This window comes from Neovison vison, chromosome 4, assembly GCF_020171115.1.
Source record: "Neovison vison isolate M4711 chromosome 4, ASM_NN_V1, whole genome shotgun sequence".
NCBI lineage: Eukaryota > Metazoa > Chordata > Mammalia > Carnivora > Mustelidae > Neogale > Neogale vison.
The window spans coordinates 80,714,375-80,730,934 of NC_058094.1; the positions used below are offsets into that span (position 1 = coordinate 80,714,375).

Below are 16,560 nucleotides of genomic sequence, written 5' to 3' on the forward strand. Positions count from 1 at the left end.
AGGGTAAGGTAGAAAGCAGTTGTTCAGAGGTCAAAGAGTACCTCAGTTTCTGGGAAACTAGTTATCTTCCACTTACTAACTTACCAGTTATCTTCCACTTACTAAATAACTTACCAGTTATCTTCCACTTACTAAATGATCATTGCTATGTGGCTTAAAACCTTGGAGCCCATGTTTTAATTATAAAATAGAGATAGGGTTATTCTGCTTAAAGTACAAGGAAGCAGTTGGTCCAGTTCCTCAATGGACAGTACCTTTGCAAACCTACCCTAATGTCCTTGTTTGCTAATTTATGCATGATTAGTTATGGTTATTCCTGAATTAAAAGCTCCTGATCATCTTGCTGTCCTTGAAACTCATGTTTTTATACATAAAATGAAGCCATAAAACAATAAGGCTCTTATTGAGTTTATGCCGAGAACTATATTGCCATGAAATGTAAGGAGACTCAATAAAATAAGTGAACTCTGTGGAAAGTAAGAATCAGATATCAATTAAAAGTATTTAATTTCAGTTTACCAAAGTAAAGTCTACAAAATTGTTATGGATCACAATTAGATTCAAGTCATCAACAAGTGGTATGCAAATAAATGTTTAACAACCAGCTCTCTGGTAAACACTAACTAAACCCTGATTTGTAACATTTGCCAGTTTCTGCTTATTTCAGCTACAAATATGATGCTACTGAACATGAAGTTGGAAAGAGACAGGCAACAGTAGCCCATTAGATAGTTTCCCTTGTACTGATACAATAGCTCTACCTCCCAAGGCATGGATTATAGCAAAATAAAAAAAAAATTATAGGAAGTGACTCATTTTAAAGTATTTATTACCTTCATTTATAACATAATTTATTTAACTGTAAGTTTATATAATGTAACTTTTTAAAAAAGACTTTATTTATTTGCCAGAGAGAGAGATAGCCAGAGAGGGAACAGAAGCAGGGGGGGTGGCAGAGGGAGAGGGAGAAGCAGGCTTCCTGCTGAGCAGGGAGCCTGATCGCAGTGTGATCTGAGCCAAAGGCAGACACTTAAGGACTAAGCCACACAGGTGCCCTGTAATGTAACTTTTAGTAATATCTGCTTTTAACAAATGATTAAATATCCCTAAAATGTTAACAGCTGATTTCAGTATAGTACTCTATCTACCTTGTGATCAAATTATCCAACCTCTGGGAATTTATCCTACCTGTATACATATACAGTGACAGTATTGTTTCTGGCAGAAGGTGATGAAAATAATCTAAATTTCTATTTGTGAAGGATTTGTTACATAAACCCTCGTACACTCACAAAATGGAATGCTCTGGAGAAATTAGAACAATTTTTAAAAGGATGAGAAAACTGTCTTGATACAGAAATATCTCCAGTGTGTATGCTGTATGAAAAATGCATGGCTCAGGACAATGAATAATTTTTGTGTAAAAATGTAGAGAAAGCACTTTAATTATATCTGCATGAAAGGATAAAAAAAAAAGAACACAGAGGAAACTCAAAAAGTAGTTTACTTCTATGAGGTAGGGATAGAAAAGGGGAGATAGAGGTAGGATGGGAAGGAGCGAAACATCTCAATACCTTTGTAAACAGTTTGGATTTTTGGTTCATATTACTAAAGCAAGTAACAATCTTTTTAAACCAATAAAAAAGAATCTTTTTCTATATTAAACTATGCATGATATTTTCTTAATGACCAACTAAACTTGATAAATTGTACTATATTTTTAATTGTATTACTTTCACATGTGTAATATAATCCTGTTCATATCAATTACTTTTCTTCAAATAAACGTATCTGCAGTACAACACTTACTCAGTGTCTTTCTTTGACTTTACTGTGGAACTGACTAGTTTATCCTTCTACTTACTCTAGGTGTCTAAATATAACTCCTTTTTAGGGGAGTTTAATATACTAACATTGGTGAAATTTTTCAAAATAATTCCCATCGTGACCATTTCTCTATTTCATAAAATATATTAACTAGCTCTTGCACAATAGACAATGAAGCCACAGTTCGTACTTCAAAGTTAGAGTGAACACTTGACACACTTCTCACATTTTAATTTTACTCCTATGACTCATCTCTGCCCTCATTCAAACTAAAATTTTTGTACATCCTGAGGAGGTGAAAAGATCATTGGGTGGGATTCAAAAGAATGATTCTGTGTTTGGCTCCTCCACTTACTAAACGATCATGGCTATGTGGCTTAAAACCTTGGAGCCCGTGTTTTAATTATAAAATAGAGATAGGGTTATTCTGCTTAAAGTACAAGGAAGTTAACACATCCAAATGAAATACTGTTATATGAAGTACTTTGACAAAATCAAAAGCTTGCACAAATTTATGCTACCATTATTGCCATCAGTACAAGGAGATGCTTTGATATACGGCAAAGATTTTGAAAACAGTAACTTTGAAGTCAAACTGGGTTTCAATTTATTATTGAAAATTTTTATATGTGAATTCTATTTTTATTTACTTCTATCTCTTTACTTAAAGTAATATTTTATAGCACCTACTCCCTCTGCTGTTCAAATATTTTTGTTTTCACTTTCTGTTAAACTGGGGTCGAGAGGAGGGAGAAGAGGAAATCAGGAATAAAAGCTAACAAAATTCACCTCTGTGACACCTGATATACTATTGCAATGATCTCTTTCTTAGGGAGGATTATTCAAACATTCTGTACTTTTTTTTGTAGTTTGTAGAACTAAGCTTTGATCTTCTTTTCAAATATCACTCTTTGAGTGTAGTCTGCAGCCTTTAATTTTAATGACATAGGCTGTAAAAATGCTAGAAATTAGAGATCATTTTCCTATAAAACAAAGGAGTCAGTCAGAAATGGTTTCACTCTATGTCAGGAGTTACTGTGGCTTCTCCACCCAGGAGATTTTATTTCTAGACTATGGGAGTTAACTGAATAATTGTGAAATTTATTGCAAAACACATGACGTTTTTGGCAAGCCCTCACTTCAAACACAAAGCTTATTTTGAGTCTAAACTCTTTGGAGTCATGAACTTTGAAATTTTGTTAAGCTCAGTGAGTTTATTGATCTTAATAAATGTATACAATTCCACCTAAGATTCAAAGGAAACTACCAGCTTATTTTCTGTAGATTTATTATCCCTTGAGTTCTGTCACTTTGCTCATAATTTTGCTTTAAGTATGTAAGAAAAAGGGACAGAAAATGCTATTAAAGTAATAAGCCAAGGTGATATTAAATCAAACATAACCACTGTCTCAAATTAATAGTACCTTTCAAGCACATGCTAAGGTTCTATCAACACCTTTTCAGGTCTTAAGCCCATCCATCTGCTTTTGTTTTTTTATTGTGAAATGTAATATATAACCCACCGTTACTCTTCATTCATTCATTCAATATATGTTTTGTAGATGCCAGATACTGTATTGGGAAATATATGTGGTAATATCATTATCAATACTTACAAAATCCAAATACTTTCCACACTTTGCATATAGTACAGTGAATTTGATGAGGTTGAGTAAGGCAGATGCTGGGGGAAGTAGTGTTTGTATTTGTGTTTGTGGCTACACTCTGGGGTATCTGTTCAGCTTATCCTGAGCCATTCAAGGGGAAAACAGAAAGTGGCTATTCTGGGGTCAAAGATTCCCTCAGTTTCTAGTAACCAGTTATCCTTCAAACTAGCTCTCAATTCCTCAATTGACAGGCTTTTATAAACCTGCCCTAAATGTCCTTGCTTGCTACATTGTGCATCAGTAGTTGTGATTATTTCTGAATTAAAAACTCCTGACCTTCTTGCTCTCTCTTGATATTCATGTTTTTATGCATGAAGTGAAATCACAAGACAGTTGTATGAACTATGAGCAATACAGATAATATGCTCATAGTTTTAAAGTGGCTCTTCTGATTCAGCTCTCAGAAGTTGAAGATCTGAAGTGCATCCAGCTGTTTTCAAGTAGAAGGGGGCAGTAAAGATGGAAGTAGAGAGGCACCCTCCTCTTCTCTAGACCCAGTTGGGGTGGCTTGCATCAGAGATGAAGAGATGGTTCAGGAATATCTACGAAAAGCATCTCCTGGGAGGATTCCCTTCTCACTATGTGTCTTCTAAGCCAAATGAGGGGCAAACAAACACTGGGAAGAGAGCATGATTCCCAGAACAGGAGTCCTAGTACAATTAATATAAGGTGTTAATTGGAGCTGTGCTAGGGATCCACAACGCTATTGATTTGACAGAAATACACCAAATAAAGAGAAAAGAATCTCTTAAAATTCTAACATGTTTCTGCAAAAGGTTTTAGAAAAATAAAATTATATGAGATATGGTATTATTGGGAGTCACATGGAAATTTTCTAATTCCTACAAATAATTTACACCATGCCTAATGAGCTGAGGTACAATGTGGCTTCAACATGTGTGGTCCCATGGCCTGGCAGGGTTGGATTGGTAGGCCATGTCTCTCCACAATAACCAGTGAAAACACTCCTTGGTCAGCACCAAGTGCTGGTCATGGCCTACAGTGTGTGAAGAGTATGTTTTAATCTCAGTGGAAACACACACAGCGTTGATAATTAAAAGGGAGAAGAAATCTTTTCTTGGGAGTCTTTGTGTTGATGTTGTTTTGTGACACTAATGCATTGTTTCATCCATTCTAATATAACTCAAAGGTGAGCCAAGAAAGTCAAGGCTGGATAATACAGTATCTTTTCAGTTAATTAGGGTGTTAGGGAAGGTAGATTATCAAACACAAAAGTATAATGTTTCAAAATGAACAGAAAGAAAGTCACAAGAACTTCCTTCTCTATGATTGTAGGTAAAGTGTGACCAGGGTAACATATGAGTCGCTTCTCCCAACTTCCTCCTTGCAGCAGGGTGAGTATAATTAGCAAAGATCCTTGTGAATCAGGGAACGTGGGTCCTGAGAGTTACTGTAAACTTGGTAACTGAGAGAATTTTTTTAAGTTTTTGTTTTAATTCCAGTTAGTTAACATGCAGTGTTATATTAGTTTCAGGTGTGCAATTTAGTGATTTAACACTTCCATACATCACCCAGTGCTTATCACAAGTGCCCTCCTAATAAAAAGATTGTAAGGTGTGGAAAGAGCTGAGGGAAATCAGGAAAGGAGGAATTGAGTACTTCAGTGAGAGAAGCAGGAGAGAGGGGAGTTCTTCCACCTTTTGGCATGAAGGAAGAATTCTTGCAACCCGGAGAGGGTAGTGGTGTTGAGGGGGCTGCCATGCAGGAGTTGTTCCTTCACAGTGGCAGGCTGACACAGGACCCTGGTGCAAGAGCCATGGGACAGAAATAGGACTTCACTCTCCACCTGCCTTCTGATCTCTTGCCAGTATGCTTCTGTATCTGGACCCAACCAGTACTTTCTAGACACAGAGCAGGATGAAAAGGACAGAGAGTGGATGTGTAGTGGCAAACAGAATTATCCGCATGGTTCTGGAGAAACAGGAAACCTGGTCTTCTCCTGCCTCTCCTGCCTCAGAGCTGGGTCCTTGACTTCTGAACGTCATATAGGCTGACAGGCTGGGGCCTTGTCAATACAGCGTGGGCACCCACCCACCCCACAGTGTGCTCTATTCCCTCACCTGGTGACTGGCCCAGTAGGGATCCTTTCTGTATCCACAGTGAGAACCAAATTGAGGAATGGCCTTGGGTAGGGCAGAAGGAAGGTGTCTTTTCTACTAGCCAGCTGACAAAGTCCTCATCTCCAGAGTGAGAGCTCCTTCAACAGAAAACCCTAATTTCAAGTGGCTTTTCAGAATTTCATTACATTTAATTGTCTCTTCATTTTTGTTCCATTGCTCAAATAGAAAGCACACTTTTATTATAGATAATGCCAGGCCCTCAGTGACCTTTTCTTTGTCAAGTATCTTATTTTATATTCTCTGTCATGTGGACACTGTTGATCACCTCTCCTTGAAATTCTCTCTTCTCCAGATTTCCCTGACTCTGTTTTTCTTTCTCCTCCTTCATTTATGCCTATTATCAGTCCTCTTTGTGAGATCCCTATCCCTATGGCGTGGTTTTTCGGCATTGTCTCATCAGCTTTGCCTTTCTTGCCATCCTCACCCCGGCACCCTTATTCCTGTCCTTGGCTCTAACTGTCTTTCATCTCTCCAACACAGACTCTCCCCAGAGTTAGATGATCCTGCACCACATACACAAACAACTGCCTCATGGGTGTCTCAAACACAGCTTTGCGAAACCTGGGCTCATTGCATTCTCCTCCCAGCTCGCTGTGACTTCTTCTATATTTCTTATCTCAGTTAATAGTGCTGTCCTCCACTTGGTCACCCAAGCATAAGCCTAAAGTAATTCCAGGCTCTTCATCCTCCCTAACTTCTATATTCATTTAAACTACAGGTTTTGCGAATCTAATTTCCTAAATGGTCCTCAAAACTACCATGTACCCTACTTGTGCAGCAATTACCTTGTTTTAGGGTTGAGTCATCTCTCACCCAGACTATTACAGTAGTTCTAATATGTTTTTTCTTCAGATATGCCCTCCTCAAACCACCATGGCTTCCTTGCAAGCTACTCCTCAGTCTGTCCTTGGGACTCTCCCCTTACGTATTCCTCCGTCCCCCACCTGGCTCTCACCTCAATACCATCAGTGCTTCTAACACTGGGAACACTGTCATGTATTGCCTTGTGTTGCCATGATTTCTCTCACTCCCCAATCTAGCACCTGACATGGGACTGGCACTGAATTTTCAAATCTGTGGATCCAGTTTGATCAAGTGGCTCAGGGTTGGCAGTTTCAGGTTTAAGACTCAGCTCCGTGATCATGGGAAAGTCCTCATTTTATCCCTTATTTATATAATATGCTGGTATGTGTCACACTAAGATGCCTTTTAGTGGTAACAGTACATGATGTTGATTCAATAAGGGACTCATCACATCGGCTCTTTTTTTCTTCCAATACAGTATACAAATTAAAGATAAGTGATATTTCAAAAATCCCAAATCTGAGCATACTATCCTCCTGCCTGAGACTCTTCATGTCCCTTCCTGTGTCTTATACTGAAATCCAAACCTTCAACCATATATTTGTTAGAGCTCAATCTTTGTTTTTTTAAAAAGATTTATTTACCTATAAGAGAGATATTGAGAGGGAGAAAGAGAGAGAGAGAGAGAGAGATTGAGCACAAGAAGGAGGCACAGAGGGAGAGGGAGAGAGAATTCCAAGCAGACTCCAGGCTGAGCACGAAACCCACAGGACTCAATATCCTGACCTCAAGATCACAACCTGGGTGGAACTCAAGAATCAGGTGCTCAACTGACTGAGCCGCCCAGTTGCCCCAGGGATCAGTGTAATCTTTTTTTTTTTTTTTATATATTTTTTTTTTAATTTTTTTTTTTTAAGATTTTATTTATTTATTTGACAGAGAGAAATCACAAGTAGATGGAGAGGCAGGCAGAGAGAGAGAGGGAAGCAGGCTTCCTGCTGAGCAGAGAGCCCGATGCGGGACTCGATCCCAGGACCCTGAGATCATGACCTGAGCCGAAGGCAGCGGCTTAACCCACTGAGCCATCCAGGCGCCCGGGATCAGTGTAATCTTGACCTCTACTCTCACTTTATCTTGTGCCACACTTCCCTCGGTCACCAGGCTCAGATACCTTGGACTCCCCTCAGTTCCATAAATGTGTTTCACTTCTGCCCATGCATGTTCTTCACATTTGCTAGAATGACCCTGCCTAGAATGTTCCTTTCTTCCTCTTCACCTGCCGTCTTGAAGTGGCAGCTTCAACACTTCTTTGTTCTAAGGGACTTCCCTGATGCTTTTGTTGTGAGGACATCTGGTCTTCGGAGCCCCCCAAACATGTGCAGGCTCTATACCTGCAATAGCTCACAGGATGTCTTCATGACAAAGACACGAAGGGGACTTACATCTTTATTATAGCAATTTGAAGATAGAGTCTTGAAGAAGGGGAGCCTTTTATTTACTTCACACAAGCTAGTTGCATTCATCGTTGACTATCTTGTTTTATTAAATATGTTTCCTATAAAAGACTCACCAGTTAACTGTACTTGTTATTAATTAATTATTCATAAAATTTTAAAGATTTAGGTTCTGTCTCTCAACTAGATTGGATAATTTGGGAAAAACTGCCCTTGTTTTGTTACTCCCTCGAGTCCTGCCTTCTCACCTGTATTCAGCAATATCTGATTAGTAACATGAAGGACACTGCTGCATTCTGGCTCCTCTGAGGCTGCTCTGGCCACAGCTGGGTCTTAAGCTGTGGTAATTGCTGCCTTCAGCTGTATACTTATTGCAGGTTTATGTCCATTTTTAGAGCCACAAAAAAAGCCAGTTGATCACAGTTTACTGCTGGTATCCATAGTCTATACAATAGAAATGCCAAAGCACACACTTCCCAAGCTACTTTGTAGCATGAAGCAATAAGAATCACTGAGAACACATTTTTCAGCTTTAAAAGTACTTTCCTTGTAGTTATAAGCATAGTGGTAGCCCTGAGCAGAATGGCAGGTAACGATCAAGTGCGGGTAAGTTTAATAACATGTGCTTTGTATCAGTGCATAATACTATACAGCATTTTAGCGGTTTGTCTTTCCTCTCTATTTTATAGGCTCTTCTCCAATATTGTGATAAAATCTCATATTCCTGACAACCTGACTGCACATAAGCAGACTTCCTCCCTGTGTTCAGAGACACAAGCCAGGTTCCCCTGGCAACTGCAACTGCCTGAAGGTTTCTTAATGCTCTGCCCATTTTGGCTTCACTTTATTTTGGCCATTAGTTTGGTAAAAAAAAGAAAAAAGTAGGAGTATTCAAATGAAACAAAACTTCCTTTATCATAATTGGTAGTTTTTTGCCTTCAAAAGGCTGTCCCAACTAGTAGAGTTTTCTTATTGGTGATCAGAATGAGAACATCATCTTATAGTTTAGAAGTCCCAGGCTGAGTTCTGCATTCTGCTTTCATTATAGAGTACCTAGCAAACCTCTCCACACACACACACACACACACTATGGGAGGGCAAAATGTTCAAGTTATTGGAATTGTACAAACTTGGAAACTTCTTTAAAGTTTTTTTTATCTCTTTAAAACTGTTAGGGTGCCTTAGTGGCTCAGTCGGTTAAGCCTTTGCCTTTGGCTCAGTTCATGATTTCAGGGTCCTGGGATCCAGCCCCACATTGGGTTCCCTGCTCAGTGGGGGGTCTGCTTCTCTCTCTCTCCCTCTGCCTCTGTTCTTCTGCCCCCCAAACCCACTCATGCACTCTCTCTCAAATAAATAAATCTTAAAAAAAGAAAGTTTACTTATATCTTTTCAAGTAATACCTTTCCTGTTCCTCTTTTTTATCTTTGCCAAATAACCCTTTCTCTATATATATTTTGTCTTTTGGGGAAGAGTTGTTCTGCATTTGCTCCCTTACATGAAACTATTCTGTGCAATCAGCATATGGCAAGAGCCAGAAACACCTATGTTTGAGCCCAGCTCAGTGATGTTACCAGCTGTATGAGCCGCCTGGGTGCTAAGTACAACAACAAAAATTAACCAATGTGGTGAATGCAAAAGCAGGATAGATATTGTAAATACTCTTTCAGAAGGGAGGGGGTTGAGGGGTTGGGTGAGCCTGGTGATTGGTATTATAGAGGGCATGCATTGCATGGAGCACTGGGTATGGTGCATAAACAATGAATTCTGGAATACTGAAAAGTAATAAAACAAAATGAAAACAAAACAAAACAAAAGTGTGTTGCACAGAGACAGTTGTAGGTATTTTCAATGCATGAAATAATAAATAAATAGGTAGTAGACAGAAAGAGAGATGGATAATTCCAACTTTCCTAGCTATTTTACTTAAACATATTATTTTTACTTTCTTACTTGGATACTGCTTAGTTTTCAAACACAATGTCTTCCTGGGTTAGTTTGGTGGTAGTTAGTTTGGGCAGGAAATGAGCCCCCAGGCATCTGGAGATGGTTCATCTGCCATCTTCCTAACACAGAAGTACCCTCAGACACATGGAGATCCCACCATTCTGATGTTTTGTCATCTTCTAATGAAAATCTGCAATCTAAACCTAAAAAACAATGTAAGATTTGATAATAATTTTCAAAACACCTATGATCCCAGGGTTGGAGGGATTATTTTGGGCAAAGGAGAGCTTTGCTGTTGTTCTTTGAATCAAATTCCTAAGAAGAGCTGTGCATTTTGAGGTTGTTAAGACCCTGGTGTCAAATGCCTCTTTGGGGGTCACAACATCTTGAATAAGGTAGGAGCTCTCTTCTGCAGTGGACTGATGAATGGAATGACTGTGTCAGCATCCTGACTCCCATACCCAATTTGGAAAGGGGAAGCTCCCCACTGTCCTTCAAGACCTTCACTTCAGTGGTTGAGTCCTTGGTCTCCTGTACAACTTACCTTGGCCTTCCTTCATTTTTGTCATTGTTCGCTGGGTCTCTTTATTGGAGGGTGTCTTTCACCCAGCAGAATCTGAGCAATCCTTGACTGGTGGAGTTAACCACAGAAATGACAATAACTGAATTTCCCTATGGGAGTTCAGGTTCTTGGGGGCTTCATAGAGAAGGCACCCTAGGGACAGAAAATTGATGACTGCAGGGAATAAAGAAAGAAAGAGACATTGTCAACTCCCCAGCCAACATCGAGACCTGAGTAGGGAGAGTGTTTTACTTATTCGCAGGTAATAGCACGAGGTAGAGTTAATATCTGTAAGGTGCAGTCTGTGTGTCATCTCAGAGAAGACTAGAAGGAATGGAATGTACAGGAATATTCTATTTATGTATACTAAATCATTAATATTTTATGACCTGGTCTTATTCTAATTAGACTATTTTGCTACTTTATTTGGATGGACCATTCAAATAAACAAAAGCACGTTTTTTCTCCTCCCTTGAAAGAAGACCTGCCTGGAGAATGAGGCCCGCAGTAGTTCTAGACTTTATTATAGATAATCTAGAAGCATGCTCCCACTGAGGCACATCCTTCCTTATTACTAAAACTAAAGGGAGCAGCAGCTCTCAGTCTTTGGGCTGTCCAAGACAGGATGCTGTGGCTCTAGGTAGTTTGTGCTCACTGAGCCTCAGCTGGGGGCTTCCCGAGGCTGGGCAGTTAACCTCCGCTGGCCGAGCTGGGTTTGGGTGGGCGGCACGGGGCGGGGCGGGGCGGGGCGGGGCGCGGCCCGGGGCGGGGCTCCCCTGAGCTCTACCCCCGCCCGGCTAGTGCTCCCGCCGAGTCCTAGCAGCAAAGGCCTGGCTGAGCCGCCCCGGGTTGTGGGGAGCCGCGTGAGCCGCGGCGACCGAGCTGGGTAGAAAAGGTACCTCTGTCGGAGCACTGAGCTTCGGCTGCGCGGCGACTCCGAGGGCTGAGCCGCCCTGGGAGCGCAAGGTTCCGCAGGGGCCAGGACGTCCCCTGAACCACTGCGCGGGTCTTCGGGAGCCGGAGGTAAGCTTCGGGCTTTTGACTTTCTAGGAGCAGTCCTGGGGAGCCAGGGCTCTGAGCTCGAGTGCTTTTTGTTCCTGGGGGCTCAGAGCATCAGTCTGGGGACAATTCCACCAGGGGACCGTGCCTAGAAAAGGGCTGGAGGGGATTTCTGGAGCTGGGGAAGAGGAGCGAGCGCTGGCTGTCCGCATCATCAGTACCCAGCGGCAGCGAGAGGTCCACCCTCCTTCTCCCGCCCCGGAGGACATGGCGCCGGAGTGGGCATCAGGGGGTCCCGGGCTTCGCGGGCTACTGGCCTGCGCGCGCTGGCCCGCGTGCGGGCAAAGTTTGCCTCTCTGGGTCCAGCTAGCTCTCGTGACCCCGCAGTTCTTCCTCTGCTTGCCCTCCAGCTGCAGTCGCCTGACCATGGAGTCCCCGGTCCAGATCTTCCGCGGGGAGCCGAGCCCCACCTGCTCCCCGAGCACCTGCCTGCTCCCAAACGGCAGCTGGCTGCCGGACTGGGCCGAGGCCGACCGCAACAGCAGCGGGGCTTCCGAGGGCGCGCCGCTGGAGTCCGCGCACATCTCTCCCGCCATCCCAGTCATCATCACCGCGGTCTACTCGGTGGTGTTCGTCGTGGGCTTGGTGGGCAACTCTCTGGTCATGTTCGTGATCATCCGGTGAGTGTGGGGTCCGGGCGCCGCAGTGGGTGGGGTCTGGAGGGAAGGTCGGGCTCTGCCGCCAGGACTGGAGGTTGGGGCTCCAGCCTGGTGGCGGAGACTACTTGCAGTTCTTGCGAGGACCCCGGAGATTCTCAGAGGGTGGCCTCCTTGAAGTAAAGGATTTCCTGGAAGAGTTTTGGGTGGGGAATTGCGAAATTCACATAGGGCGAATCGCACAGCCAGGAGCTGTTTGAGCATTTGTACGACCCTCCTTTTCACCCACCCCCAACCCTGGCCCCTACTGAAAACTGTGGTCAGGCTAAGTACTAGGGTGTGGAGAAAGGTCAGTGTCTTCTGGAAAGGAAGCTAGTTCCTTTAACTGGCTTTTTTGCCTGGTTGCCCACGCCAGTTCGGAGCACTTTGGTCTGTCCTTTGCAAATAATTCTTAAGGTAAAATTCAGGCCCATCGAATGCATTGGAGATAATTCAGAATTTTAAGTGACTCATCAGATTGGTATTATGGTTTATGAGCAAAAGTCAATATACTATTTAGAGTTGTTGGTATCCATGCATGAGCCCTTTTAGTATTGAAATGTTTCCTCATTTATTTAGAATATCAGTGATTTTTTTGGTAAATAAGCCATCCAATATCCAATATTTATCCTTTAAAGTGTGGGTAGTGGAGGTTTTCAAATATTGCTTTACTTTTTATTTTCCATCTAGAGAAGCAGATGGTTCTATTGTATTGTTCTTTGGTGGCATTACATTGAAGTCAGCTTCTAATTATAAATACCCAAATATCCACCTATATCTGCTAATTTTCTGGTAAGTGAAGCAATTCTTATTTTGGCCTCTTTCAACAAAGAAAACAAGAAAAGGAAAAAAAAAAATCCCAACCTTGCTCTGGATGCCCTTTGATAGATATGTATTTCCCTTTCTGGGAGAGTTGAGAGTGAATAAGGGGCTTACATTCCTTTGAGAAATCCTTGTGAAATAAGGGACACAAGTCACTCTTTTCAGAGGCATTGAAGGGATGAATAAAAACTACGTTCTTGTTTTTAAATTCTAACTTTAGCTCTATATTTTATATGACCCTTAAGAACACTATCTATAGTAGCATGAGTCTTAGGAAGTCATCATAATAAAAAATGCCCATTAAACTGTCTATCTAGATTTGAGAATGTCAGGTCTTTTATCTTTATCTGCGCTCTGGAACTAAAACCCATCATTTAGGCCTGTGAATACATATTTTAAATCTCATTTCACCTACAGTTAGTGCTTCTGGCTTATTAGCCTTGGTTTCCGTAATTGTGTATTGCATTTTTTGGGCATTTGCTCTATGATGTGTAAAGGCTACAGAGGAAGAAAATATTTTAAAACACGTTGTTTTTCCAAATCACTAGTAATTTCAGGGTTGCTCACCTTTAGAGAGAAGATTATAGCAACAAGAGAAAAGACAGCTGTGTTCTCAATTACAATTAAAAATTTTTAAAAATCTCTGTTCAGAGGCTGTGGTTTTGTAATAAAATATTGTTAAATAAGAAGATGCTAAGAAAAAAAAATGTGTTCCTACTTATATTTAAGTGCATAAGCAAAATAAATACATCTTACTGTTATTTGAATGAGCACCTGAAGTTTTGAGTTTGAGAAGAGCTTCTTAGTTGCTTAACAACTGTTTGTATAACCGTGCAGAATATGATCAAAAGGAATGAAGAATCCTAAAATGTGTGTAAAGACAACTCCATGGGGAACAGTAGACATGTCAGAATGAAAACAGAATTATAGATTAACTAGGACTTTTAATGGCAAATATGAATATGAAGAAAGAAATAGAAATGAAATATAAATATATATAACAATTAAATATAATTACATATAGTGAATAATCACCATTATAAATCATAATATGGCACACTTACTAATTAGTCACATATTTATATAACATATGCAGCCTATAATTATATGTGTGTGTGTGTATCCAAAAGATACCCAGGACTAAAATTTGTTAAAAGGAGAGAAATTCAGCTAAAAATACCAAAGAAGTTAGCGAGTTCATGTAACAATCATCCTCCCACCCCACTCTTACCTACTTGGAGATGAAATATGAAAAGTGAGGAGTTCTGCTATCATCCAGGAATGCCAATGTACTGAAACATTAGTTTGCTTACAGCTATAGCTAAGAGGATTAAGGAGTATTTGGAGTTGGTTAAGACTGAGACATGGTCAAAGAGTTGAAAAATAAAACCTCAGAAGAGAAGTTGTTGAACTTGGGTTTATTTTGCTCAGAAGAAGGAACTGAAGACTTGAGAGAGGTGGGTATGGTGTACACATCAGAACTGAGAGCAGAACGGGAGGGTTCATACGTGGATTTGTAATTGATCTTGAGGGCTGAGCAACACTGCTTGAAAAGATGGAGGATCAGTTTTGAGAGGAACACTATTTTAAAATACTACACATTGAAAAGAGTCATGGTTCAGCCATCTAGGACATCATTCTAAAGATGCTTGGATGTCAGGGCAGCTGCAGGTCCGAGATGGTCATCTCAGACCTGGGAAGTAACCCAGGGTTGTGGAAAAAGCTTTGACTATTTTTAGAGCTGTCTTATACATTGATTTCCCATACTGGGTGCCTGAAATGCCACTCAGTACCCTCTGAATATATTTATAATTTCAAGAGTTTTCATCATTTCATAGGTACCAGTTGCCATTACTGCCTAATATTAGGGCATAGTAACTTTTCATTGTGAAAACCTTAAAATTAAGCACCTAGATGTTCCCTTCTCACTAGACTTTGGCATTTGTGGACCTGGGATGGGAGGTTCTTTTTTTTTTTTTTTTTAAAGGTTTTATTTATTTATTTGACAGTGATCACAAGTAGGCAGAGAGGCAGGCAGAGAGAGAGGAGGAAGCAGACTCCCCACTGAGCAGAGAGCTTGATGTGGGACTCGATCCCAGGACCCTGGGATCATGACCTGAGCAGAAGGCAGAGGCTTAACCTACTGAGCCACCCAGGTGCCCCATGATGGGAGGTTCTTACCTCAGCCCTGGATCTCTATATTTGGCTCCTACGGATACCTCGGATTTGCCAATGGGTGTGACGCTTAGGATCCTAAGCCTGTGTTCTCTCCACCTCTACCTGTGTAGGTCACCTGCAGCGAATGTTGTGATGGCCACCCACACCCTGGATCCTGCCAGGCAGTCTCACCTGTGACATCTAAAACTTCCATTCTTCTGCAACTTCCACGCATACAGCTGTCTCCACCCCTAGCAGACATGACTAAAACTTGAGGGACACTAAATATATGCCAGACGGGTAAAGCTCCCTACTTCATGGGAATCATTTTATTTATTCTTCACAAACTTAGGTATATTACTATCCCATTTAACAGATGGTGAAATGAAAGCAAAGAAAGATTAAATAAACTGACAAAGGTCACACCTTGCTGGTCAGGGAGCCAGGCTGACGCCAGAGCCTGTGCTTTGACTCACTGCTCAATTCATTGCCCATTATACCACTCCTGCAGACCTGTGGATATTTTCTTACTGGGCAGTAAGAATTCATTTTCTCCCAGACTGTCCTTTTCTCTTACCTTGCCTGGACACCATAAACCATCATTGCAGCCTCTCTTGACAATACATTCAGCTGCCTTGCCTTCTTGTCCTTCTGCTCTTTTCTTCCACTGAACCACGACCCTGGATCAAGCTAGTACTTTACCTTCCTGTTCCTATTCCCAGCGAACTGAGTGCTGCTGAATAAAATCAATTTTATCTTTGTAAAGATATACTTGAAGGCAAAGTCGCCACCTTCAAGAGTAGTTGAACCCAAGTCTGCCTAGTGTTTCTGTGTCTCTCTCCTATTTCCAGAAAGGAACAATACCTTTTCCTATTCATCACTAGAAAACAAAAACCAAACTGAAACAAAACAAACAAACAACAAAAAAACCCAAAACAAAACAAAAGAAAACAAAAAAAGCAAAAAACGCCAAACTAATTTAATCAGTACTAATTCCTAAGCCCTACCTAACCATATTTCATCATGGTCATGGGATGATCTTAACCCAGTAGTTCACTGTGACACTAGAGTCTAGCTGCTGGGAATGTTCTCCCTACATACATGCATTGGCAGCCACCCTTCCTCATATCATCCCATCTCTGTGGAGATGTTTCCTTCTTTGTATCCATAGCAGATCCCTGCTCCTGAGGGTTGAATCTCATCACCTTGGGCTCTCCTGAGGTTTCTGCTGTGTTAGCTAACCCATTTCTCTGCTATATGTAATCTCTCCACTGCTTTTGTCCTTTAAGCTCCTGGACATATTCAAGCATCTGTCATCTTACAGGTAATCAATATCCACGACCCTTCCATTTTTCTGAGTTCCTTTACCTAATGTCTTTTCATCCTCCTGTGTATTGTAGGTGAACTTCTTAGAGGGATAATCCTTTTTCATTTTCTTGTCTTTCACATGTTCCTCAGCCCTGTGTGCATGGATTCCCTCCTTGACGT

The 16,560-nt window shown here is 41.2% G+C and overlaps 1 protein-coding gene across 1 annotated transcript in view; it reads left to right on the top strand.

The window, feature by feature from the left end:
* Positions 1-11,349: 11,349 nt before the first annotated feature.
* OPRK1 (opioid receptor kappa 1) overlaps positions 11,350-16,560 on the top strand; it is a 32,425-nt gene continuing 27,214 nt past the window's right edge. Inside the window, exons 1-2 of the mRNA XM_044244486.1 lie at positions 11,350-11,422; positions 11,809-12,078. Of these exons, the coding sequence (XP_044100421.1) occupies positions 11,825-12,078 (254 nt within the window). The 5' untranslated portion in view covers positions 11,350-11,422; positions 11,809-11,824. The remainder of the gene's footprint in view (positions 11,423-11,808; positions 12,079-16,560) is intronic.